The 25,932-nt window shown below is 46.0% G+C and overlaps 1 protein-coding gene across 1 annotated transcript in view; it reads right to left on the reverse strand.

Moving 5' to 3' along the window:
* Positions 1–504: 504 nt before the first annotated feature.
* UTP20 (UTP20 small subunit processome component) overlaps positions 505–25,932 on the reverse strand; it is a 65,263-nt gene continuing 39,835 nt past the window's right edge. Inside the window, exons 37-62 of the mRNA XM_074166786.1 lie at positions 25,726–25,866; positions 24,674–24,811; positions 23,251–23,390; positions 22,660–22,739; positions 21,522–21,811; positions 20,892–21,031; positions 20,256–20,412; positions 19,503–19,601; positions 18,719–18,886; positions 17,862–18,028; positions 16,828–16,969; positions 16,418–16,534; positions 15,423–15,593; positions 14,512–14,640; positions 13,849–13,959; positions 11,839–11,918; positions 11,056–11,125; positions 9,847–10,029; positions 8,973–9,104; positions 7,398–7,530; positions 5,654–5,853; positions 5,220–5,291; positions 4,218–4,487; positions 3,367–3,493; positions 1,281–1,426; positions 505–898 (exon numbers count right to left, since the gene is read on the reverse strand). Coding sequence (XP_074022887.1) covers positions 743–898; positions 1,281–1,426; positions 3,367–3,493; positions 4,218–4,487; positions 5,220–5,291; positions 5,654–5,853; positions 7,398–7,530; positions 8,973–9,104; positions 9,847–10,029; positions 11,056–11,125; positions 11,839–11,918; positions 13,849–13,959; positions 14,512–14,640; positions 15,423–15,593; positions 16,418–16,534; positions 16,828–16,969; positions 17,862–18,028; positions 18,719–18,886; positions 19,503–19,601; positions 20,256–20,412; positions 20,892–21,031; positions 21,522–21,811; positions 22,660–22,739; positions 23,251–23,390; positions 24,674–24,811; positions 25,726–25,866 — 3,759 coding nt within the window. The 3' untranslated portion in view covers positions 505–742. The remainder of the gene's footprint in view (positions 899–1,280; positions 1,427–3,366; positions 3,494–4,217; positions 4,488–5,219; positions 5,292–5,653; positions 5,854–7,397; positions 7,531–8,972; positions 9,105–9,846; positions 10,030–11,055; positions 11,126–11,838; positions 11,919–13,848; positions 13,960–14,511; positions 14,641–15,422; positions 15,594–16,417; positions 16,535–16,827; positions 16,970–17,861; positions 18,029–18,718; positions 18,887–19,502; positions 19,602–20,255; positions 20,413–20,891; positions 21,032–21,521; positions 21,812–22,659; positions 22,740–23,250; positions 23,391–24,673; positions 24,812–25,725; positions 25,867–25,932) is intronic.

A 25,932-nucleotide genomic window follows, 5' to 3' on the forward strand; every position in this document is an offset into this window, starting at 1 on the left:
CTTCACTTCGAGGGTGGCAGAGCCCTGGAACAGGCTGCCCAGGGGGGTGGTGGAGTCTCCGTCTCCGGAGAAGTTCAAAACTCGCCTGCACATGTTCCTGTGCAACCTGCTCTGGCAGGGAGAGTTGGACTAGATGATCTCCAGAGGTCCCTTCCAACCCCATATCATTCTGTGATGGTGTTGTACTTCAGAATCCTTCAGTGTAGATATGCTGTTAGAACGAAGTACAGCAACAGAGCTAAATACTGTACCTCAAGCATTGGTTTTCTGAAAGGAAAATAAAAGTCTTCAGTAGCCATCTACTGCCCTTACGGGCCAGGGCCATAATTTGAACTTAACTTCCACCTTCGTGAGCTGTTATTCCTATACTCTCAGCTTAGCCAGAAATGGCAGTTCAGTTGCTCAGTATTGCTACAGAAACCGAAAGGCAAATCAAAGGCAGGAGGCAGATTGTTTTCCCTCCAGGAGCTAGGATGTTCACAGTCATCACGTAAGCCATCTTCTAAAAATGAAGTAAAATTTAATATAAAAAAATCATGGTGGTTGTCCATTCAACTGTACATGCTCTGGTAAAATATACAGGTTTGGAAAAAGAATTCAAAAGGTTTTCTTTAAGATCCTAGATGAAAAACAGGACATGAAAAAATACTAATAAATACAATTATAATATGTAAATACTTTTTAGTTCTTTAGCTTGAAATTACTTTTTATAAATTAATCCTCTGGGAAGGAAAAGCCTTTTTTATTCCACCATTGCTAAATCTTTCAGTGCGTGACTTCGAGGTCTCTTGGCCTTGTAGGCAGGGCGCAGGAATTCTATTTTTCTCTTCCTGGTTTCTGCTTTATTCTTATGTCTCTTCAGCTTCCTCCGCGCAGCAATGTCAGGGTTTGCTACAGTCTAGTGAAAAAAAAATACGTTTTGTTTATTTAGTTACAATTAGCAACTGTCCCTGTTGACATCAGGTACTTCCTAAGAAAGTGGTGACTGGTGAGATAAGGCAGGGGTTTTCTCAGCTCCTCAAAGCCAAGGGAATTCTGGCTGCTCTGCCCAGTTTACCACCGCTCTTCAGGTCAGCGGGAAAGCACAGCATCCCTGCTGCCCAAGAACTTGCCCAAGGGGCTGATCTTCAACAGCTTATTGTGAAGGTTCAGAAATGAAACAATGAAAACTGTCCCAATTTGGGATGAAGTGTCTCCTCGAACTCACCTTCCCGGTCAGGTCTCAAGCCTTTAGAGAAACCCCATTTCTTTTTCCCAGAGAAGAGAAAGCAGAATCTTACCTGCAAAGCCCTTTGCTTTTTCCTCATCGCTCTTTTCTGATTGGCCTGTTTCTGCACAGAAGAAAAGGCAAGCGAAAAAGCCTCCAGTCCAACCAACTTCTTGAGCAGTTCTATGATTTCTTGGGAAAGGTTCTTCAGTGTTGGATCTAATAAAACAAACAAAATTAACTTGCTTAATCTTTTCAGCACATGGAATGAAAGCAACAAGCCCAATAAGCCCTTTCGTTACTAAAGGACGACTGGAGCAATTCATCTTGTCCAACAGACTGTAGAGACAAGAGCAAAAGTGCTTGTGAAACCTGCTGGTTCTTCACCAGCCCTCCCAGAAAACTGCAAGTGCCACTTCACACAGGCAAACAAAAACAAATAATGCTCTTGAGAAGCAAAAGTTTTTTTTCAGAAGGATAATGGTTATTAAAAGTGGTTTCCTGTATATAGCCACCAGGGCTCTTCTGGAAGAGGCTTTGTTGGACATAGAGATGATTCCACCTTGTCAGTCAGCATCTCCTCTGTCCAGTACACACAATAAGGACTGGCTTAATGGTTAGGATCACTAGTTAGTTACAATATATTAACTACAATCACTGAAAGAAAAGATGCTGGGGAGGAAAAAAGGGCTACAAAGAGACACTAAGGGAAAGCAGGGTAAATGTTTCTCTCGGTCTTCCAACAGATCCCTCTTCCAAGTGCCTGTACAGCCTCCAGAGAAGCTTGTGTAAGCTGCTTGCCTCCACAGTCTCCTTCAGTGACATTCCCTGGGTCTACACCCCCTATCCTGTGAAAAAACAGCTCTGCAGTTCTTCTGAAACATCACTTGAAGGCCACTGGTTCTTGTGCTGGCAGAGAAAGCAGAAAGTAGATCTCTATCCACTCCCAATACTGTCAATCTCTACCATATCTTTTCCAAGGCTTTTACTTGCTTAGGTAAAGAAAAAAAAGGTAGCCAAGGCAGCTGTTCCTTACCTAGAATGCTGTTACTGCCCTCCTCCAAGTTATTTCCCTTCCTTTGTACCCTTTCTGAGATGTGGGGACCCAGTGCCACGTACTGAATTTTCACGGCATATACAAACCACAGATTTAGGGTAATAGAACTCTTTTTTGGTTTGTTGTCTGGTTTTTTTTCCTGCCATTGGATTTTGCTCGACTTAACACATTTCCGTGAACTATCTTAACACCAGTGTCTTCCTTAAGTCTTAAGCCAAGAGTCTCTCATGTTAAACAGGAAGTTGGTTTGTCTTTCCCCCACCAGGCACGACTTCTTAAGATCTTTTAAACAAACATGGATCTTCAAGGAGGGACAAGTGGTGCTGCCCAGGTAGTGTCTGGCAGGACAGCGCGACCTGGCCTCCTTCAGGAGGAAGGGAGAAGTTCTGTGCGCAGTTCCATAGGCGTAGGGAGGCCTGCCCACCCCACCCCACGTGCAGCTCTCATCCCCTGCCTGCAAACGTTCCTTTCTTTCTGTCACCACGCACAGATGGCACACGCTAGAAGTCATTTTCTCTATTTTAGAAGGGAGAACTTGGGGAAAACATCAAGCAACCACCAAAGCGGAGACTCCAACTCATGCAGTCCCTTGCTCTACAGTAACACGAGCTGCCATAAAACACACCCTGTTTTACATTAAAACTGAAACACGCTATTAACCATAGGGCATGGGATCTTCATGCCCCTAAGCCTTTCAGCAGATCTAACAAGGCAATTCCAAAACCATGGCACTTAGCAACAGCCTTGTTCTGGCTTCCTTAACACCCACTCTCTTCCTCTCCTCAGCAAGGACTCCATCAGTCCTGCCACCATGAGTCCACCACCCTTCATCACTACACTTTTTCCACTACATCATATGCTCAAGCTTTACCCGTTTCCACATTTTTAGTCCAGTCTTTTTTCTTTGTCAACATAGAGGATTTTGTTCCAGCTGTCTAACACTCTCCTCCTCCTCTCCTGGTTCAACTGCAAGACGGTGAAATTCACTGATTATGGCATCTCTGCCTCAACAGACACAAGGAGTGACAGGCGGTGATTTGTGCCGCGGCAGAGCTCTGACACACTTTCCTCTTTGCGGGTCTTTGTGAGGGAAATCCCTTACCTTGCTCTGCGTAGGTGCTGTTCAGCTCCCTGTAGAGCGGAGTGAGGATCGTTGGAAGGTACGGCTTGATCCTGTCTTTCCCCAGATCCACTGAGATTGCTCCCAGGAACTTAAAGATGCAGCTTCTCTGAAAAGGAGCGTGTGGGACACGAAGTAAGGAAGGTTGGGAGGGAAGTGCCTGGCTGCAGTGCCACCAGAGTGCTGCGCATCACTCTTCAGCGTCCAAGGCCCCGTTTCAGACACCCGAGTCAGAAGCTCGCTGCTGTTACAAGGTCTTACTGCAGCCAAGTGGAGCCTTTAGATGAGACACCACCCCATGGGATCTGTAATCATGTGAGCTGTGACTTCACCGGGTTGGCAGCCATTAACACTCTGAACAACAGGCTTGTTCTCACTGTCCCGTACTGAGGCAGCTGAAGACATGAAAGCTCAACCTCTCTAAGTCCGCACCACGGGGGACCACAGCACTTTTCCTGACGCTTTCCCACACCCTCCCCTTCTTCTAGCAAGTGACTCCCCACTGCCATTCCCCTGCCTGCATAAACCCAGCGCTCTTGGGCTTTCAAAGGCAGGGCTCTGTCCCCTTCAGCTTGGTGCCTTTGGCCTTCCCACCCCTCTGCCACCCCACACAAGGGCTTGAAGCAACAGCAAGGAGCAGCAGACTGGCACGAGCCGTTCCTGAGAACCCCAAACTGAAACGCTGCTCGTTTCTTTGGCACCTACTAATCCCCACTTCAGCACCAGCTCCCAGCATTCTCTAAACTGGTCTCCTGGAAGCAACGAGCCAGAGCAGCACTCTCCTGTGCAAGTGCCTACCACATGAAAAACAGTTGGTTTAACCCTGTTCTTACCTTTAAAGGGACCTTTGGGGAATATGCTGCTTCTCGCTTTGCCATGAGGGAGAGCTTCTTCATTAACCACAGCAATGTGGCTGGCTGGCCTTTCTCTTCTGTGTCCTCTCTTTCTCCCTCTCCTTGAGCAGCAAGGTCTTTCTCTTCATCTTCTGAGGCCTCCTGCTCTTCCACCTCACAGACGAGTTCTCCTTCAGCCTCTTTACCTTCCTCTGAGGCAGGGACTAGCAAGTAAACAACTTTTGCCACAAAAAGCAAATTCTTTATAACCTGAAGTGTAAAAAAGAGTAGTCAGTCACTGTGGGTTCCCCCAGTGTCAGCACCAGCTGTGCCCAGGGCTAGATCTGAAAGAGGAACTGGCCAACCCAGGAGGCTCTAACAGGTTCATCCCCTGTGCTCCTAAGAGGAAGGCCCACTTCAGTATCCCGTAGCTTGGGAGAATCTTTCCCCATGAGCGACCATGCTGTTTAGGCTTCAGCACCCTCTAAGGCAGGGCTGCTCCTTTTGTCTTCCCCACCTCTAGCAGCCCCTGCCTCTCCACAAGGAAATCTCTGACCAGGTTCACTGGGGAGTCAGACCTTCAAGCAACAGCATAAAGCTGGACTAAATGCTCCCAGCAAACAGCCAGGGCTCCAGCGCAGCTGCAGGGAACTAGCTCGAGATACCTGGATGCCCGCTCCAGGATCTGGCTGTTCAGCCTGCTCCAGTCTGGGCTGCAGAGTCAGACTCTCCCTGACAGAAGAGACCCCAGTCCTGCCCCACATGGTGCCTCCCCTTCTGTCCCTGCCACCCCTCAAGCCCTTCCAGCCCTGACGCCACAAAGGGGGACTTCTCTGGGCCCCTCTGAGATATGCACCTGCTCAGATGCCCTCAGCACAGAGCAGCTGCCCCAGGCCACCACCAGCCAGCAGCGCTGCTGTCCCAACTAGGACATAACACTCCCTCATGGTCCAGGGCCTACTCCATGCCCTCCTGCAGCCCCAGACCCGCTCCTGCTCTTACCTGTTCTCCCAGAGACACGTCCAGGAACTTGGACTGCAGCTGATGGCAGAATGCAAACACGAGTTCCTTCATCTGGGGAGAGGAAAAAGGAAAAGGAAACGACTCCATGAAAGGCAGTCAGTAGCAGAAACCAAAAGCAGTGTTTTGCAGTCACCAAAGGCAGTTCCGAGGGGAGGCTAAAGGATTGGCTCAGCACAACTTCTGCCTGCATCTTGCAGCCTAGAGGGGAATCTTTGTGCTGCTGAGAATAAAACCCCAGAGAAGCCCCCTCCCGGCAGCAGAGACACCTCCTCAAATGCTTTAAGGATCAGTATTAGGCAGCAGACAAGCAACTGAGAGATAAAATGTGCATGCCAAACTATAACACTGTTTTTATGTCCCAGCCAGGGAATGGACATAGGGAAGGAGGGAAGGAGTAGTATAGACATCATTACCTTTTTGTCCAGTTGAGCAGTCAAGAAGACTGTGGAAGCCGACAGCTCTACTGACATTTTTTTCCTCTTCCCTGCCTTTCTTTCCCTCCACTTGTTGACAAGCTCTTCTGGCTTGTAAGATGCAAACAACAAGCCAAAGATCTCAGTAGCTGTCAGCCAGACCCAGCTGTGAGGATACCACAGGTGAGACTGGACATGACCTGGGGGAAAGAAAACCTCTTTCAGCACAGGAGCTGGTCCAGCGGGAGCCAAAAAAGAACCAGGTCCCTCCAAGAACTACCACAATAAAAAGGTGAAGGAAATTAACTGTGCTCATCTATCTGCTCAGAACATAATCAAAGACTTCCTAGCAACTCTATCTAGCCAAAGCAGAGAGTGGCAAAAAGCTACAAGTAGCCTAATGTCCCCATGGTGACCAGGCATTCTTAAATGCATCCACAGGACTTCCAAACATCCAAAGACAGGGCCAACTGCTGGAAAGTGATGACAACTGGGCAGGAAAATTGGGCATGGCAAAAAAAGACACTTTTTCTGGTCCTGGCCAACAAGCTGTGTTTCTGCAGCAACTATGGTCCCTCAGGGACTCAGTGCCACGGCTCATCTGCCAATGATATTTGGGGATCAGCTGCTGTGAGACTTGGGTGAGCAGGCCCTGCTGCAGAGGGTCAGATTGAACCCGTGGATGGAGGCTGAGGAGGCTTCAGAGAAGAGATGGAGTTGCCCTCTTGCCTCGCCTCTGCCCAAGCTGCACATCACCAAGCAATCCAGGATTTACGAGGGTTATCTCACTAAAGGCACCTGGGCAGGCTGAACTCTTCGAAGACATTAACCAGCCAGATCCAGGCCTTCCAATAGCAGCAAATGAAGCAATTAAAACCAAAGCAACAAAATGCCAATAAGGCAGCTCGACATTGTACAATCTCACTCATAGGGAAATTGCTGGAATCAAATAACCTCCAGGCCTTAACATCCTGGCAGACACAGTATTTACAGAACTATTACCATGTGTCATCGCTTGCTGGCTGGTATGTATGATCTCATCAAGAAAATCTCATCTTCCCAGGAGAATGGGAGGTTTTCATCCAAGAGGATGTAATTATGGTCAAACATGCAATAGTTTGCAACTTTTAGCTCTTGGGATATTAGAAAATACTTCCCAGCAATTGAGACAGAGGGTGTGTTGTTTTCATCAGCCACGTAACCTTTTCCATAACATCTTCTCTTTCACTGCCCAGTAACTGTGATGTAGTTTGTAGCATGAAAACCTTGTACAACAAAGTTCAGTTGTTTATATTAGCAGCCTTCCAGTACCTAAAGGGAGCCTACAAGAAAGATGGGGAGGGACTCTTTATCAGGGAGTGTAGTGATAGGATGAGGGGTTACGGTTTTAAACTGAATGAGGGAAGATTTAGATCAGATATTAGGAAGAAATTTTTTTTCTTTCTTTTTCTTTTTTTTCTTTCACCCTTTACTGTGAGGGTGGTGAGACACTGGAACAGGTTGCCCAGAGAAGTTGTGGATGCACCATCCCTGGAGGTGTTCAAGGCCAGGCTGGATGGGGCTTTCAGCAACCTGGTCTAGCGGCAGCAACCTGGTCTAGCGGAAGGTGTCCCTGCCTATGGCAGTGGGTTGGTCCCTTCCAACTTGAACCATTCCGTGACTCTATGATATTAGGGTGCAAAAAACTACACGGCACACAAAGAATTATCTTTGTAATTCAGCCGTAACAATTCTTGATACTTACCCCAGATATTGCTCACAACATCACTGTTCTTGGTTAACTGAATCAAGTTGCACTCTGTGATTATCTTTGTCACCAGCACAAGAAAGCTGAATAACAGCCTATCTGCAGCCTTCTCCTCCTCCTCTTCAGTTATCTAATAAAATCAGCAAGTCAAGAAAGATGCATATGAGAACCTGAAGACAGTGCTTATTTACCCCCCTAGATAAATTTTGGATCAAACCTCCAAAGGAACAGAAGACTGACTTCTACCCAACTCCCAAAATAAACAGAAGAGAAGCAGCTCCACTAAAGCATTTCTCCTGGAGACCGATCCTCTGCAGGAGAGATTATTACTGCAATCATTCCGGGTTTTTTATACAGATGTTACTGGAACAAACTCTTGGGTTTCTAAATGCAAGCAATTACACAGTGTATATTGTTTATGTCAATAGATGTATTTGTGCACATTTGATTCTCGTTATTAGAGCCAAGCTGAGCTCAGATTTGCCTGTGTCACCTGGGAAGCCCCACGTTGTTATGACAACACTGTGTGCACCATGTTTTACTAAATTGCCTTCAGGTCCTCACCCCCCCCTGCAACCACCAGCTGCCTTGATATAACTAGTCAGCGCTTCACCTACGTGTGGCAGCACAGGGGGTGATTACACTGAATTTCTCCTCACTGCAGGTATTTTATTTTCATCTCTTGCCAACTTACAAACCCTGAGGCTCTCCTCTCTTGTTCAGCATGTTCCCCTCGCACATTAGTAACATACGTGGCTGCTCCCCAGGCACAGTGACTGAGATCCCTTTGGGATTATCACACGCCAAGCAGAATCTGAGGCATCCTCGTTATTCTGAGTTAATGGAACTCCTTTGAAAGTTAAAGCTGTAGGTAACACTGAACAAAGCAGACGGTCCCAAGCGATGCTCTCCTGACTCCTCCACATTTACACAAATCTCTGCAGCAAGCAGACATGTTTCCCAGTTAAACGGATGTTTTCAGTGTGGTTGTTAGGTTGTTTTCCAACTAAACAGATTCTAACCTATCCCAGTGCTACCTGTGCACCCTGCCATTCCTTCTGATCGTGGCTTTTATAACTGCACTTTAAACAAAGAAAGCAGGTGTCCCTCCTCTCCTGCCACCACAGGAAAGACCAGAAGCAGGGAAAGCTACCTTGACATGCATACTGCTGCATGCTGTCAACCCACCAAGTCACACAGGTAAAGACCAAAAGCCTGAGTCTCCAGGGCTGTCTCAAGAACCCCTTCCACCCACAGAGATCTTGATAAAGGCCTGAGCAAGGAGCAATATATCTGCTGGTTACACAATATGGCTACAGGCTCAGGCCAGGTGGCTTTGCAAAGTTCCTTTGCCCCTTGTATTGTGACACATGATACCAAATTTGGCCTTACAAACAAAAAAATATAGTTCTAGGTCAGTGAGGTCTCCTTCAGAACAAATGTGTCTGTTTCCTGTCTTTCCTCAGTCCCAAATGGTAGGTCCAACAGTTAAATCTCTCCCCACACTTCTTCTCTTTTTTCGTTTTCTTAATTCTCCTTCCCCAAACCTCACACATGGGAAAAATTACTTACATCTTCAAATTTAACTGGGTTGATTTCTTTTTCAATCAAGGTGAGGACAGCTTCAAGACGCCGTTCAAACATTACTCCCTCCACTTCAACAAACAAACCGCATGCCTGGGCAGCCAATCTCCTGTGTGAGCTCTGCCAACAGAAAGAGTAACACCCCTTGTTACCTGTTGATGACCAAATCCTGCAGCTCCCACATGCAGGAGCTGGCAGCCACTTCTACTTTTGCCTGTAGCAACGGCGTCTTAACAGAAGCTAGTTTTCAGAGTACTATTGAGAAGGAGATGTCAGCTAGGCACAAAAGCACCTGGCAGCACAAGTTGTCCCTGGAAACACACACCCTAAAACTGAATGGTGAAAGGCCTTTTCCAGCCCGGTTCCCAGATGCAAAGCTCTGGGGCCCACTTTGCGCTCTTAGATTCCTCACAATGTTAAGAGGCAGCTCACAGCTATAAATCAGAACTGACCATAATAGAGATGAAAAGGATGAAGTGCTGAAGAACACTTACTCCGCTAGTACAGAGGGACCGAACCTAAATCCAGTTTCAGAATAGCTAAACACCCAGGCACTCAGATCAAAATGGGAGGCCTGGAAGATGGTTGCAACGCAGCTGGGAAGTCTTTAGGCTGACCTACAGTGGTAGCAGTTCCCTACATTTGTGCAGCTTTATGAAGCTATGCCATTTCTTGCTCTTCAGCACTGAGCACAGCTTTAAAGAGCCTTTGTTCTAAGCTGACTCTTGCCCATACTCCTTTCCTAAAACTAAGTCAGGTACAACTAAACCCACCAATCCACCTGGTATCAGCATTCTCTCATTTGCCTTAATCAGCCCCCAAACAGAGTTCAGACATGGCAGGTGAAAAGACCAAAGAATACCTTCTTGCTGTGAAACCACTCTGTGACCAGCGAAAACATCAGGTCTTGTTTTTCGCTGCTTATCTTACTGAGCAGAGATTTACACGTCAAGGCCGCCATCTTTTTGCATTTGGCAGAGTCATCATTTATCATCATCATACAGAGAGAAAGGAAAAACAGCCCGCAGTATTTGTGGAGGAGATCCTAGAAAGAAGCAACCATTAGTCAACCGCACATCCCTGGGGAGCTTCTAGCATCTGAAGGGGAAAAAGAGAGGTATTTGTTACAATGCAAATAGGAACAATGTCAGTTCTGAGCAGGGTCCAAAAGGATGGGATGATCCAGCTGTGGGAGCATACAGGGAGTATACAGGAGCCCCAGCCCTGCTCTTACTCACTAACGTGTCCCTGGGACAGCAACAAGAGCGTCAAACCTTCAAGGGCATCTTCACGACCAGCTCTCACTGAAACAGGCACAAGTGCCTCAGCACTGCAGCAATCAGCCCAAAGGACCTTCTTCCAGAGAGAGCAGCTCTTTGCTACTTTACAGAGTTGCCTGGAACGAAGCTGAGATACTAAATCTAATCAGGCAGTGGTGCAGCACAGCTTACTGTGCAGAATTTCTCTTCCTTCCTCCCAAAATCTTGCTTGATTGCGCTTCTCTCAGTCTCTTGATTGCTCGGTCAAGCTCCAGCTGCAGAGCTTCGAGGCAGCCTAGCATTTTGTGTATGTTATCTTGCACAGACGCACGCTTATTTTTCAGCTTTCATTTTGATCCGCCCCACTGAGAAGCCCTCCCCCTGCAGTCAGGCCAACAAAATAGATATGGTACATCACATATCAGTTCAGTCAACAACAGCCCTCATGAATGTTAAAAAAAAACCCACAATGAGAAAACTCTAGAGTTCATTTTCTATTCATACTCCATTTCCCAAACTGATTGTGTTTCTTCCTGGCATAAATCACCATCAAGTTTATCCAAACTCCAGCTGACAGAGCTTTATTTTACTTGCAGACTGAGCACGTTAGATAAAGAAGTACTGCAGACTTCCCAGCATGTCATTTCTCTTTTGGAGCAAAGCCAGGTTCTTTGGAGATAAGTGAACGTTCTGCTCATGATAAGAGATAATAGGAACTACCAAGTGCTCCCAAAATAAAGTGCTCTGAAAATGCTGTTACTGCAAGCCACAGTAACTGCTTGATGCTTGGAACACCAAGGGGTGCTTGTTACCTTTGGGAACACGTCAAGGAGGTACGCAATCATCTCCAGCGCAGATTCCCTTCCAGTTTCATACTCATACCTGCAAGGAAATGATTAATGATTAGGGCTGGGTTGATACTCTATAGTTGCCAACAATTTACAAGAATGGCCAATGCCAGCAACACACAGAAACAGGGATCTTTCTACAACAGCTACCAGACCTGGTCTGATACTTAAGCAACAGGCCCATCAGCTCCATCTCCCAGAGAATGGGCACAGAAAGACAAACAGACGAAAAAAGGCTCCAGCTACAGCTGCACTTGTGCTGCGGTGCTGGGGAACATGGTAAGCTACTGTCGCCTTGAGCAAGGGTGGGCTCATGCTCAGAAAGAGATTTCAGGCACGCTGCTCCTGCTGAATTGGTACGGTTATCTCAACTGTGCCTGCAACTGTAGGTGAGACCATTGCCATGGGACAACAGTCACATAAATACCCCTTCTCTTATTCCTTCTGGATTTTCCAGTTCACCTGGTTCACAACCAGTGGAGCTGGTTAACCACTGCGAAAACAACAGAACCTTTGCTTACGAAGAGAAAAAACAAAGCCAGCTGTGGCTGAAATAGGGAAAGAGAGAAATAGGGCTTGCTTTATCAAATAGCCCATCTCCAAAAAAGGGAAGTGTTTTAGAGGTAGGAAAATCAAGATTTCAGCCACATCCTCCCCTCCTCATGAACAGCCCTTTAGGTGGCCACTAAAGTCGTATTTAAGCAACAAGGTTCTGCTCCGAGAGAGATGTTGGGAATATAAACTCACTCCAGTTGTGCGAGCATGAAATCCAAATTGGGTTTCAGCTTGTCGCCAAGAGGGTAGTCCAGAAGATATTTTAAGTAAATCTGGAAAGAAAAAAACCAAACCAACACAGAGGAGTTACAAGAAACATTCAGGAAAGCTTGCAAAAAGGTTATGAAGAAAACAGATGGAGCAGCAAGTTTATGAGAATCATCCCTGCCTCCTGTGAAAGTTCCTGTTACACTAGGGGCCAACAACCGCTCTCAAGCTCCGTGCCTGGAACAGGATCTACGGGCTTTTGACAACTGCCAGATCAGTCTTTAGAGTATTGCTCTGAATCGGGCAGGCTTCTCTTAACAGCGATGCTGCATCCTTCAAAATTCGTCCTGTAACTATGGAAATGCAAGATTTGGTTACACACAGCTCCTGCTGCTCCTGTATCCCAATGCCTGAAACGAAGCAATGAATTCCATCTTTTGGTTGCTTTTAGCTTGGAAAGGAGGAGGAAGCAGTGGGAAGGAATCATGGTTTTGTGGCAAGTTCTCTTCTGCTGGGATTCAGAGGCTCTTAGTTACATGGGCGTAAAAGCCTCCAAAGGATGGACTGTCACAGCTGCTGAGCAGCTCTCTGAAGGCAGGCCATGGCAAGCAGTCTGCAATTCATAGATTCATAGATTGGTCCAGGCCGGAAGGGACCTCCAAAGGTCATCTAGTCTGACCTCCCCGCAGTCAGCAGGGACACCCCCAACTAGACCAGGTTGCCCAGGGCCTCGTCGAGCTTCACCTTGAATATCTCAAGGGAAGGGGCCTCAACCACCTCCCTGGGCAACTTGTTGCAGTGCTCCACCACCCTCATGGTAAAGAACTTTTTCCTAATATCCAATCTAAATGTCCCCTTCTCCAACTTAAAACCATTGCCCCTCGTCCTGTCACTGCAGGCCTTTGTAAACAGACTGTCTCCAGCCTTCCTGTAGGCCCCCCTCAGGTACTGGAAGGCCGCTATGAGGTCTCCCTGGAGCCTCCTTTTCTCCAAGCTGAACAACCCCAGCTCCCTCAGTCTGTCCTCATAGGAGAGGTGCTCCAGCCCCCTGATCATTTTGGTGGCCCTCCTCTGGACCCGCTCCATCAGGTCCATGTCCTTTCTATATTGAGGGCTCCAGACCTGCACACAGTACTCCAGGTGAGGTTTCACCAGAGCAGAGTAAAGTGGCAGAATCACCTCTCTGGATCTGCTGGCAACACTTCTTTTGATGCAGCCCAGGATGTGATTGGCCTTCTGGGCTGCGAGAGCACACTGCCTGCTCATGTCCAGCTTCTCGTCAATCAGCACCCCCAAGCCCCTTTCCTCAGGGCTGCTTTTTAATACCTCATCCCCCAGTCTGTATTTATATTGAGGATTGTTTCTTCCCAGGTGCAGAATCCTGCACTTGCTTTTGTTGAACCTCATGAGGTTCAACTGGGCCCACCTCTCCAGCCTGTCCAGGTCCCTCTGAATGACATCCCATCCCTCTGGTGTATCGACAACACCACACAGCTTGGTGTCATCTGCAAACTTGCTGATGGTGCTCTCAATCCCTCTGTCTATGTCTTTGATAAAAATGTTAAACAGTACTGGTCCCAGCACGGACCCTTGAGGGACACCACTGGTCACTGCTCTCCATCTGGACTTAAAGCCATTGCGTCTGCAATAGCGTAGCAAATTCTGCTATGCGTCAGTCACAAGAACTAAAGCCAGTCAGGGAACAAAGGGAACAAGGATTAGTAAAGAAGGGGGAACTGGGTTAGGAAGGAGAAACTGGGTTAGGGGTTCAGCAGGGCTAAGACCAGGCTGGAAGGGCATTTGAGCAACCTGGTCTAGTGGGAGGTGTCCCTGCCCATGGCAGGGGGGTTGGAACTCGATGCTCTTTAAGGTCCCTTCCAACCCAACCCATTCTATGATTCTATGTCTGTGAGAGCTGGGATGGCCACACTAAGCCTCCCAGCCTGTTAGACTGCTGTAAGTAAAGCAAGATGAGAAACATTCCATTCTACCGACCTGCCTGCACTGGACTCGCACTGGCTCACTCTGACCTGTGATGGCCAGCTGGGCAACCTTCTGCAGCACATCATCAATTTCAGGCACAATCAGCTTCCTGGATAAAATAGCCTAAAAAATGAAAGGACAGCTGGAGTCACATCAATTTGCTTGACAGGGTGAGATGCAGTACCTGGGAATACACTGATCTCAGGTGATGAGACCTGACTTTTAACACTGACTTTTTCACATCTTCAAACATAGCTAGAACAACAGAGACAAGAGAGAGGAGACGAGAGAGAGAGAAAAGAGAGGAGAGAAAAGAGAGGAGAGAAAAGAGAGAGAAAAAAGGTGGCTTACAAATCCATATCTGTTTCTTTTGGAGGACACAGAATACCTGATCTACTGATTAGGGCTGTTGATTCTTTAGCAAAAACTTCCTCAGACCCAAATACATCCTCATATGCATGTGTATAAAACAGCCTCACAAACAATTTAAAATAGTGACTACAATTCAAACAGGAAAGCTTTGCTGGTCCCCCCCTCCCCACCCCCGCAACAGAGCACCTTAACAGCATTCTGGGGCCTGCTCCCGATGTGTGATCGAGGGGCCTTTCACCACGAGGCAGAATCACTGTCATTCCAGTGGCTCACACACCCCATACACCTACTGCACAGAAATACCTTGAGAAGGCCAAAGGCAGTGGCTTGGCGCGATGAATCATAAATGTCCTCTTCAGCAAAGCCAAGCAACACTTGGAGCTGCTTGCTCGTTATCTGACTCTTTGCGTTTTTCACCAGTATTGTCACACACTACAAAATCAAATTGCACATTGTCAATACACATGCCGTGCCACAAAACATAAGGCCACGCCAAAGCCTGACTGTTTATACCACTTAGGTTTGAAAAGACAAACTGCTGTTCTCTGAAACATGCAGCTAACACTGCTCTCGCCACATTTTGCTTTCAGCTGGCAATTCTGAGACAAAAACTGAGCACAGGCAAATGCACAAATTCAGACTAGTCCTCAAAATCAGTGGGGATGCTCACAGACATGATCCACAATGCAGGGACACAGCCAGGAAGAGGGGAAAATTCTTCTGGCACTGGCATTCAGCATGAATTACTCTTATGACCATGAAGCTGTAATTAATTCAGCAAAGCATTTAGAAGACATCTACAGGAAGACACTGCACACTGAAAGAGTAGTTATCACTACTATTAGTTGTCTCCCTTGCCTCGCTTCAGTTGCAAGGGTTTACTGCAATTAATCATGTTAAAAGCAAGCTATTCAAGTACAGAACTGATGCCTCTCCAAAGACACCGTGGTAACAAGATACTGTTATAAGGAAGAAAGGAGGCAAATATGCTCTATAAAAACACTCCTTCAGATCCAAGCTGTGCATTTTTGGGGAGTAACTTTCTCTAAGGTTTCACTTGGGAAAGAATCAGGAAGGCCACATTTTCCTCACTACCTTGTGATCTCCAGACTGCCTCTCCAGGGACTGCTGCAGAAGGGATCTGCGATTGGAAGAGTCTCATTCTACAAGAGTTAATCCTAAAGTAGAAAAGGGCAGAGCTGGGTCTGACTTACTTTGAAACAGCTCACAACCAGGTGGAAATTCTGGCCTTTGGCTATTCCTGTCTTGGCAAATTCTTTCAGCAAGAGGAAAAGCTGCTTGATCAGTGGCTCCAGATTCGTACTGACAGAAGGCAAAGGGAACTTTAAAATCCATACCAAGGACTGCAGTGCACCAGTTATCACCTGTAAGAAAGAGCCAAATGACAGCACGTGGGTTCAACGACACTGACAGAACACTTTTCTCAGTCTGTTACAGACAAGGTCAAGCTATCTGCAACTGTGGTAAAAAGGAATTAGCTAACAAAATCAACATCTTTCAAACCATTCGTATGTAATACAAAGGGTTTCTCAGTTCTAAAAGCATTATCTGCCACTCTCTAATTCTCTAACTTTGATTTTACCAGGTAAAGACATTAACACAGTGCTGATTCAGCAGATGGCAGGAACTCTTTCTGCAACAGAGGTGCCTTCAAGGCATAGAAGTTGCTCTGCCAAAACTCCAGGTCACCTGAAAGCCGTGCTTCAGGTACCTGATAGCGTATGAGGCCTGTCTTTCATTCCCAGCAAACTCAAGGATTAAGGCTCCTAGGCTCACTCACACCCAAAGCTGCCCAAAAAGGAGGCCGTCTATGGCACTAGAAATAAAGACGTAACTGCTTTCTTTTGATCCACCTCTAATGACAACACCACTCCCAGCAGCCACAGGACCTCATGAACCTCCTCACAGATAGCTGACGAAGTCCTTGTATGAACATGCTCCAGGAGACCTTGTCCATACTTGAACCTGCAGCACTAGGGGCAGAGCATTCAGTCCTCCATCAGCCACAACCCTTCCTCCCCCTTGGGACATCATATCCTCAAACAACTCAATCTCCACACCTATGAAATCAGGTTTGATTCTGGATGGCTTTCTTTTCTCTTGCACATCAACTGCAAGATGACATTTGTGGGAAGGACCCTTCTTAGTAGAACAGACAAACCAGACAGACCGCAGCTCAGAACTGTACCTTGACATCCATGGATTTCAGGCAGTCTATAAGCAGCTGAACGAAAGGGTCTAACATCTCCAAAGCATGCTCCTCAGAAGAATTTACTTTGGACCTCTTCAGGCTCATGTGCAGCAGCTGGTATAGAAAGCACAGGACATTCATCTCAAAGTCAGGCTGGGACTCAAGTAAGTCAAATAAGATCCCACCTTATTTCAGGTTACAGCAGAATTTATACCATACCCCATTCAAACATCTGACACAGACTAAGCTCTTTTTATAGCTCTCTAAGAGGCACCACTGGAGTTACCACACGCAAAATAAAGTTAAGGCTAGTGGCTGGGCTGTTAACACAATATATTCAGAATACCTTCCTTTGGATACTCTTAGAAATTTTGATTGCAAAGCTTTGTATCTGAGTAGATCCTTACCCGAAGCCCTGAATCAACCAAGATGTACGTGTTAGTCCTGCTGCTGACACGTGCTTTCTGCCCTCCTCTCGTGGGGGTGGGCTGGAGAAGCAGGCAGCTCTCAGGTTGCAGCCGAGGATCCGGAGGAGGGGCAACTTTTTTTCTGAAAAGCAACGTATGGCAAAGGAGAATATTTGGATTTCAACCCTCTCCACAACCAGCTTGCTGTTGGGAGTGATGAGAGCTGGACTGTGCTCTGCTGCTACCCACATGGGAAGCAAAGGCAGGTCACAGCCGGAACACAATGAAATAAAACAAACTTGAGAGCAGGATGACAGACAGGACCCTTTGACTTAAGAACAATGTCACTATTATGAAGGTAACAAATACACGCTGATTTGCATAACATCCCCACTTGTTTCTTCTCAGTGGACAGACAAAAGTTTGGTGGTTCCTTCAAGGAAATACACCTCCCACCACTGTTCACTGTGCATCATTTACTGGTATTTATTTCAGTTTCTGATGGCTTATAAAAACTGCTCCAAGAAGCTTGCAAAGAGCTGTCAGACTCTATGTAAGAGCAAGCCAGCCTACATAACGTAGGAAATGCACAACATCCAGATCCAGCTCTGAGCACTGACACCACCAGATGGATAGGAAATCTGATGGTTTTGTTTCTGATCCCATGAAAATACCCTGGACCCCAAACACCTTTTACAAGCCAGTCTGCAGCTTCCTCCTAAACACTGACCCTTGTTCCTTCACTCAAACACTCAAATGCATATATCAGCTTACCAGATGCTGAAAAAGCCTCATTGAAGGCCCTGAGCACTTGCAAGAGCAGACTTCCGTAAGTTCAGGAAGTGATCACTCCTGTTTCCAAGCTTTCTCCTTGCCCTCTGACTGCCCAAATAATTCACTCACGTTGAAAACAAAAGGCAAATGGAAGCAAGGAAAGCCTCATACATTTGATGAATTGGATTTGAGAGCTGCCATTTCTGTAAGAAAACCTCCCAACTGATAACAGACCACCCGGATAACATCCTGGAACTCACTTGGCCTTCTCAGTGAGCAGGGGCAAGTTTTCACTGATGAGACCGTGACTGAGGAGGAGGAGGGATTCTGCGTTCATGTCTGAATTGAAGATCAGTCCTGCCATGATGTGACGCAGTGCCTCATGCACCTTCCGGACTATCTTCAAGCTTGTGGTAGTCTCCAGAACCTGCAAAAGCACAACCATGAGAGTCATGAGGGAAATATGAGGGCAGTGATTTGCCATCTGTATTCAGAAATCACGGGAAAAGCCAGAGCAATTCCTCCCTCATCACCTGCTGCCTTAAGTCCCCGGTTCTCTACATGAACAGCATTCCATTGCCTCAACTCTGCCCCAACATCCCTCCCTTTCTGTCCAGCCTCTTCTCAGACTGCAGCCCATCCACCTATCAACACACCAGGACACTTCAGACCTCCTGAGTCAACCAGGGCTCCACTTCTGCATGAGCTTGCACTCTTTTGAGTGCATCTCTGAAAAGGCAATTATTGCATGTGGACAGAGCCCAAACACATTTTGGTGACATTTCCTTCATGCACAGAGCAGCCTTGCAGGACTTTGGAGCTCCAGAGGAAACAGGAGTTGGCAGAGGGAGAGGGCACAGAGAACTCATAGTGGGATGTTTTCTGTCTAGCAGGGGTTGAAAGCTTCCCAGAATGCCATTCCCTGTCCTGGACATGAATAGTAAAGTCTCATTTTATAAGTTGGGTACATATGGCTTTCTGAAAGAAAATTGGGAAGTCGAAGCAGGATTATGTAAGTAATTTCACTGTAGCCCCCAGGAGGTTCTAGAGTTTCTTTCAGAGCATACAGAATTGAGAGTGCTCAGAGTTAAGAAAGACTCTGGCTGACTTTTCTTACCTCTTTCAGTGGCAGAATAAGTTTCGTCACCTGGCCCTTTCCTATGAACTTTCCAAGAATTTCATAGGAATCGAAACTCTTGTTCTTGCGTGCTTCCATGACCTTGGAGACAATTCCCTTCACTTCCTTCTCTTCAGCTACATTCCCAAACAACTCTTGGTTGAAAATCTTTAGAAATCAGGCAAGAGAAGTGAATGAGAAGAGCAGAAAATCAGAGCCAGATTCCTCCAGTAGCAGCAGAACAACACTATTTTTCCCCACCTCCAGAAAAAAAAAAGATTCTCCAGATTTCCCACAAATCATGTCTACCTTTCCTTTGTCAACATAAACCACCCCAGTTTGAGCATATCAGATGAGGACGCTGTTCTCGCATCCCTCTGTGGTACTGTGATACAAGGAGTAGGACTGCAGTCAGACCAAGACATCCAAATATAATCCATCTGGGTGGCCAGCTCAGCTCCTGGGGTCCGTGGACTGTATTGACCAGATGTCTGCTGACTTGCTCAGCCATTTAGAATGCAGGGAAAAATAGTTAGGCATCTTAAACTGGAACCCATTCCCTCTCAGGATGCAGGGCTCAGGATACAGTCTCAGAGATACTTTGCTACTCCACAAAGGGTCTGATGATGCCTCAGCAGAAAACAGTCCCCTTCTTTTGCAGTACCCACACAACCAGTTCTGTTTTGCCACCAAGTCCAAGACAATCTAAACAAAACCTTTTCCTCCCAGAACCTGCCCCAAGCACTTCATGATGCTCTTTCCTTCAATCATGAATAGTTTTTACCTCAATCAGGATATCTAAGCAGGGGTCCAAATCACCAGCACTGAGCCTGGTAGCAAGGCCCTTCAGTAACAGGTTCACGGTGAAAGTCAGCACGTGGAGCTAGGAAAAAAGAGCAGAGATTGTGTTTCCAAACTCCTGCATAAACATCTTTAATAATACCAGATGAGGAGACTCCCATAGCAGAGACATCACAACTCACACACTGAACTTGAGCTCTCGTTACAGGAGTAATAAAAAAAAAATCACCATGAGGAAGAGAATCCATGTCCCAGCGGCAGAAAGAAGATCCCTGTCCCTCCACACACTGTCAGGAGAGCTGGAATCTCCTCTTTCCCCAATGCTCTTATTGATATTTTTATGCTGTGCTAATTGGCGCTTTCACTGTTACAGCAGCTAGAAATTCATGCTATTCCACTGTGGTAATTCACTCAGAAAATTAACCCCAACCACTGTGGAAAGACAAATTAATAGTCAGAGTCTTGGCTCTGGATCTAGGAAGCAAGAGTTCAATTAGCATTATCACTACATCCTGTCTGTGCACTCTCTGTGGCAACTCACCTCGGATGATGTTTGGTCCTAAGGACCTTACTGGAAAGATTTCCACTAATCTTATTGGAACCAGGAACTCATCCTTCACCTCCTTACCTCAACACTTCCCTCGGAAAATGGGAGATTTCCCTTTGGATTCTCCTCCTAACAAATAAAAATCCCTCAAAATCACAGAGAGCAGAAGGAGAACAATTTCAGCATTACCTGGTACCCATGGACGAGAGTGGACTGCATCTCTTTTAACATGTACAGAAGGTACTTCACTCCCAACACTTCCATGATTTTAGTGAGGGTGTTACGGGCGATGTCTCGAATTTCCTGAAATCTGTTCCTCAGAAACGTACACACCTTCAGCAGGATGCTGGAAACAGAGATAGAGAGTTTAGTTCACCCCCAAACAGAGCAGAACTAATTACACTGCTAGCTCAGGAGGCTGCTTTTCAGGGCTGTTTCACAGCCAGAGCTATACTCAAAGCCAGCCTCATAGAGAGGCTTTGTAGTCATACACACACCTACTGTCCTTCAAGGCATTTTATTGACTGTCCTTTATTTCTATACATTACTCTTTCCCCAGCTCTGCCACCCTCACCTCTGCACCTTGCTTCACAGCTCTGCTCTTACTTAAGGATTTACCAAGTTACTTTCAAACTTAGCTTTACAGAAGTCAAATGCTGACAGAGGGGAACATCACTAGGAAAATGAATTTCCAAAAAAAGTATTTAAAGACCATTAGGATGCCCCTCTTGGATTTAGCCTCGTACGTAACCACAGCTTGAGAAAGGTGCTTGCACTCATTCCCCACACAATGAACAGCATTTAAGTAGCTCCAACGGGATTTACCTTGGTAGGTTGGCTTCCATCACTTCTTGGGGAAGGCACTGCATCATCCTGACCATCGCAAAAGCTAACGGAATACGAACTACCTCATCATCATTCACAATGTTGGATTTCGCAAGCTTGTGTTCCTCGTCTCTTTTAGTCTTTTTAAGAGAACAAGACACAAAGCAATTTTAATATACATAGACAAATCCTGCTTTTTCTCAACAAATCCTAGAACAGGCCAACAAGGCAAGTTGGTATCCTCTGCTGACTACAGGAAAAACCCAGACAGCTAAAGGACAGGTGAGATGAATCCCTCTGTTTTCAATACAGCAGCTAAGCTGGGTGCTAGCAAGTGGCTGAGAACTTTTCAACAGGCTGCACAAAGTGAATCATTTCACTTGTGTGGGTCAAGCCAGTTCTCAGCAGGGAAGTAAAGACACCACACGCATATTGACCAGAGGGTCTGTCAGCAATCTCCATGACACAACAAAAGGGATGAAGCCTCTTTTGTGCTTTCAGGTGGTCTCCAGTTGCATCTATTTTTTTTTTTCTTATGTGCTGCATTTCCACTGGGCTCTGAAGTAGCACCCCAACCTTTACAGTAGCAGCACAGGCCTGCAAAACTCCTTTCCAATACCAGCTCCTTACCTTTGCAACAATACACCTGTGCAATTTAGGCAAGATGTTGACTGTAACTGTATCTTGAATGTGTTTGATCAGATACTCCAGCTCCTCTTTATTTCGGGGTAAGAAAGAAACAGGTTTGGTCACTTTCTCAGCATCTTCAGATGTCTCCATTGCTTGCTCAGGTTCTGCCAGCTCCTCAGAGAGATTCTTCTCTTTCTTTTCCTCAACCACCTCCTCTCCCCCTTCACTCTGCTCCAGCTCCATGGCTTCTTCATCCTCCACCACTGGCTCAAGGTCCATGGCAGCAGCTTCTGTCAAGTAATTGTCAAAAGCACAGGTAAATATAGGAGGCCACAAAAATCAAGCCCTTAAAAGAGACTCCTGTGATGGCTTTGTTCTGGACAAAGCTCCTACCTATCATCAACAACAGCAAACAATCAGAAAGCATCAGAGCTTTTTTACTAGGTAGAGGAGCTCTGGCATGCTGGTTTCTAATAACCACCCCTCAGGGATAGGCTTAAATTAAATCACAGGTGGTTAGTCTTCAGCTGAACTCCACAGACAGCTTAGCAAAGGCCAATGTGCTTGAACCTTAGAGAGCTGCTGCTCACTTACATTTGAGAATTTCACAAGACAAGAGGTACTGACAAGCACAGCTGTGAAATATCCTCCTCCTTCCTCAGAATACCCCAAAGGCCACAACATAGGTAACCACAGTGGTGAAGAAGCCAGAGATATCACTTCTTCCCATGAAATGGCAGGGGAAGCAAGGTGAGGACATACAGCATCTCTCAGGCTGCAGATAACCATGAGAGCAGACAACAACAAGGACAAAAAACTCAGATGTGTCAGCAGCCACAGGAGCGCATGCAGACTTTGGAGAACCCTGCAGATTTGCATAAACCCAGCCCAGGCTGTTTTGGCTTACAGAGGCCTGGGATGGAGAGGTAATGTGGAGATGGTTCCCCCCACCTCTCTTCACTTTGTCAACACACAGGAGGACAGTCTGCATTGCTCCTGAGGAGGCAAGTCAAAACTAGCTTTCAATATGCACATTTAAAAAAGCTGGAAGTAGCTGATCTCAAGAGTAAAACACACGATTAGCTGGACTTTGAGCCATTAGAGGTAGTGCTTCTACAGTCAGGAGCAGAAAGCTCACCTTGGTTGTCTATGGTCACCAGCTGCTTTTCAAGCGTTTCATAGTCAAAGTGAAAGGCTTCCAGTACTGTCTCTAACAAGCTGCAGAAGGAAAACATGAAGAGAATCAGCTCTCCACACAAAAAGGAGAAGCTGCATAGACCAACACAAGAGAAAATCTTAAAAGCGCTTTTTGGAAAACTCCACGCTCAGTGACACTGCAGCATAAGAAGGTTTATCCTGAAATAGCAACCCAGGAAATAAAAACTTGTTGCTTTTCAGCTAGATGCATTCTGTGAACTACCTCACTGTGGAACCTCACAGCCAGTGGTACTGGAGCAATGCAGGTGTCCCAGGGACAGCCTGACAAAAGCAGAAGCTGCTAACACTGGCATGCACTCAGTGAGACAATGAGAAAGTCATGCCCCATTAACCCTTCATAGTTGCAGTGTGCAAGGCCATGATCACTTTCATTTGCATAAGCCCACCTCCAAGCTGCCAACCTCCCATCCCAGGGAAAGAGGCTAAAATCCATGTGATGCTTCTTAAGACACTGAATTTTGCCTTAGCAGTCTTTGGAGAAACCTAGAGCAGCATCGCTCGCAGTACCTACCTGACTCCCAGCTTCGGACTGATCTGTCCTGTTTGCAGGACATGGATGAAATGCTTTAAGTGGTACAAGTACGCTGACCATGAGAGGTGTTGGCAGACAGCTCCAATAACTTCAACCGAGGCTGTTACCATATTTTCATGCTGCCCAAAAGATAGAAATTCAGTTGTTGTTAGTATTAATGATGAACATGTGCCTAAAACACACCTTACTCAAAGCAACAAGAGACAGAGGAAGTAATGTCTGCCTGGTGGGGATGCTTGATATTCTGCTCCTTTAGATTTCCTCCCAGTCACCAGGTAAAAAAAAAAAAAAAAAATCACAGCTCACCAAGCAGATCTCCAGACCCACTTCCTCCAAATATTTCTACACACATTTCACTTTTCTCACATAATTAAATCTATGGACTCTCTTGTACGAAGAACTAAAAACCAGTCAAGATATCTATCCACAGACACATGGCTCATTGCTGGGCTACACTGATCAATTAGAAATACACATCATTGACCCATTTCCGATGTGAAATAAAATATGTTTGTTTCTTCACCAAGGTTTCCACCAATGCATTTCACTTCTCATTGCTCAAAGAGTGACTGCAGTCACTCTACTGATGGGCACAGTCTGTATGGCTGCAGGTGCTGGGTCCTATGCTTAAGCTCGAATTGTTTCAGCTTCAGAAGAATATTTCTGCCAGTAAGCGAATTAGACACTTGCTAGGTCTGACATAAGCAGCTCTGCTGTTCTCCTGACAGCGTACAGGGAACTGTACAGAAGTCTGAAGCTTTGTTTTTTCAAGCCCCAAGTAGAAGTCTATCCACATTGATATTATAAGTAATTTGACTGCACAGGTTTTTCAATAAAGTATGGAAAGTGACTAACAAGATGTCACCTTTCAGACTTTAATTACAAAGCTACTAATGATTTCAGAGGCTTTTCAGCCGACTCCTGCAGCTCCCCTGTAACTCCAGAGAAAACAGTATTTATTCCCACCTCAGTTGCTAGGCACAGCCTGTGTTCCCCACCACATACATTCTCCTGTCAAAGAGTGACTAATCTCAGAACTGAACAGCAAGATAGCAGTTTGGAGACAGAGGAGAAAAAATAATAACCTGATTACAAAAACGCAAACAGATACAACCCCAAGTAAAAAATTAAAAAAACCATCCCAAAACATAAAAAAACCCCAAACCCAAAACACTTAAGAGATCCATCTTCGAGAAACAGGATAGGTTTAACAGATATAGGATTGGGCCCAGATTGCATCTGCACCTTCCAAACCCTCTTTCTGCCACCAAAAGAAGAACAGCAGCACTCTTGTCTGAAATCCACAAACCTATCAGCCTTTTAAAGTGGTTAGTCTTTTAAGGAGATTGGTACAAGAAAGATGAAAATATTCAAAATGGATGCATTCAATTTAAAAGCTTACCTTAAGCATTTTTTCACTAAAAATGGCAGTAGTAGCATAAGGCATGATGTAGTTCTGCAGGGATTTGGAAGACAGCACAAGCGTTTTCTCAGCGAGCTGCTTAGCCAGTTTCCTCAGAGCCCGTGCCCTCCTGTGGATCTGAGCCAAACATGAAAGACAGTGAATGAGGCGACCCTTGAGTCACAACTAGCAGGAGGGAGCACATACATTCAGCAGTTCTGAAAATGCCTCAGTTTTAAGTAATGACATGTACATATTACATTCATTTTTGAGGACAGGCCATTCCTTTTTCCTTCAGTCTCTGGGCTTTCACTAGCCTTTCGCCTCAATAAATATTCCAACTCAATGGGATATTTCACTGTGAATTCACAATCCTAAGACTGTGCCATCCTCAGGTATCAAACAAGGGAGGCAACTTATATAAGATGAGAAGGCCCGATAAAGTTACAAGGTAAAAAGTTAAATTCTACATATAACTACAGATGTAGTAAAGGCTTTCTCTGATTGCACCTCTGAAAGGAGAAGTATTTTCAGACTGCAAGCAAAACCAGGAGTCCAGGCTTTGTGCAACATTTATATTACAAAGGCCTGTGAATGAAAAGCAGCTGCAGAGCCTCCAGACAGAGAGTAGCAGGGAACAGGCTATTAAAAACAAAATGCTCCCTGCTCCCTGTCTATGTCACAGCGATCCTCGGGACACTGTTGCTGACTGTGGGCTGGGTCACACACAGGTTGCCTGCTCAGGATCCCAAACAATCACTTAAAATAAAAACAGCTATTTTAGCTAAATTAGGAAGCAGTAAAAACCAGTGCTGCTAAATCAGAGCGCCAAGAAATTTCTAGATAGAAATATGACTTTGATTCGCAATCACGCATGTGATAATGCCCACCCCTATTCCCCCCTTTTTTTGTTTTTAAACAGTATCTAATGACACAGGTTCAATTTCTCTGTAAAGACACATATGGACGCTTTGGAAAACATTATTCCATAGTTAAATGCTTTTGCTTTGGCAGGGGGAGAGAGGCACTAGGGAATGCCTGTTGTCTTTTACCTGCATGTGTTTCATGTTCTCAAAGAAGTCCATGTCAGGATCATGGTGGTTAGTCAACTGGACCAAATCCCGGAATTCAGGATTTTCTGGGAACGTTTGAATGAGGCAGGAAAGCAATGATGTGTAGTCCTGCTGGATGCTCTGCAAACAGCAAGCAGTGAAAGTTAAGTGTCCCTCAGAGAGGCTGCTGCACTACTCAGAACAGCA

This window comes from Numenius arquata, chromosome 2, assembly GCF_964106895.1.
Source record: "Numenius arquata chromosome 2, bNumArq3.hap1.1, whole genome shotgun sequence".
Taxonomy (NCBI): Eukaryota; Metazoa; Chordata; class Aves; order Charadriiformes; family Scolopacidae; genus Numenius; species Numenius arquata.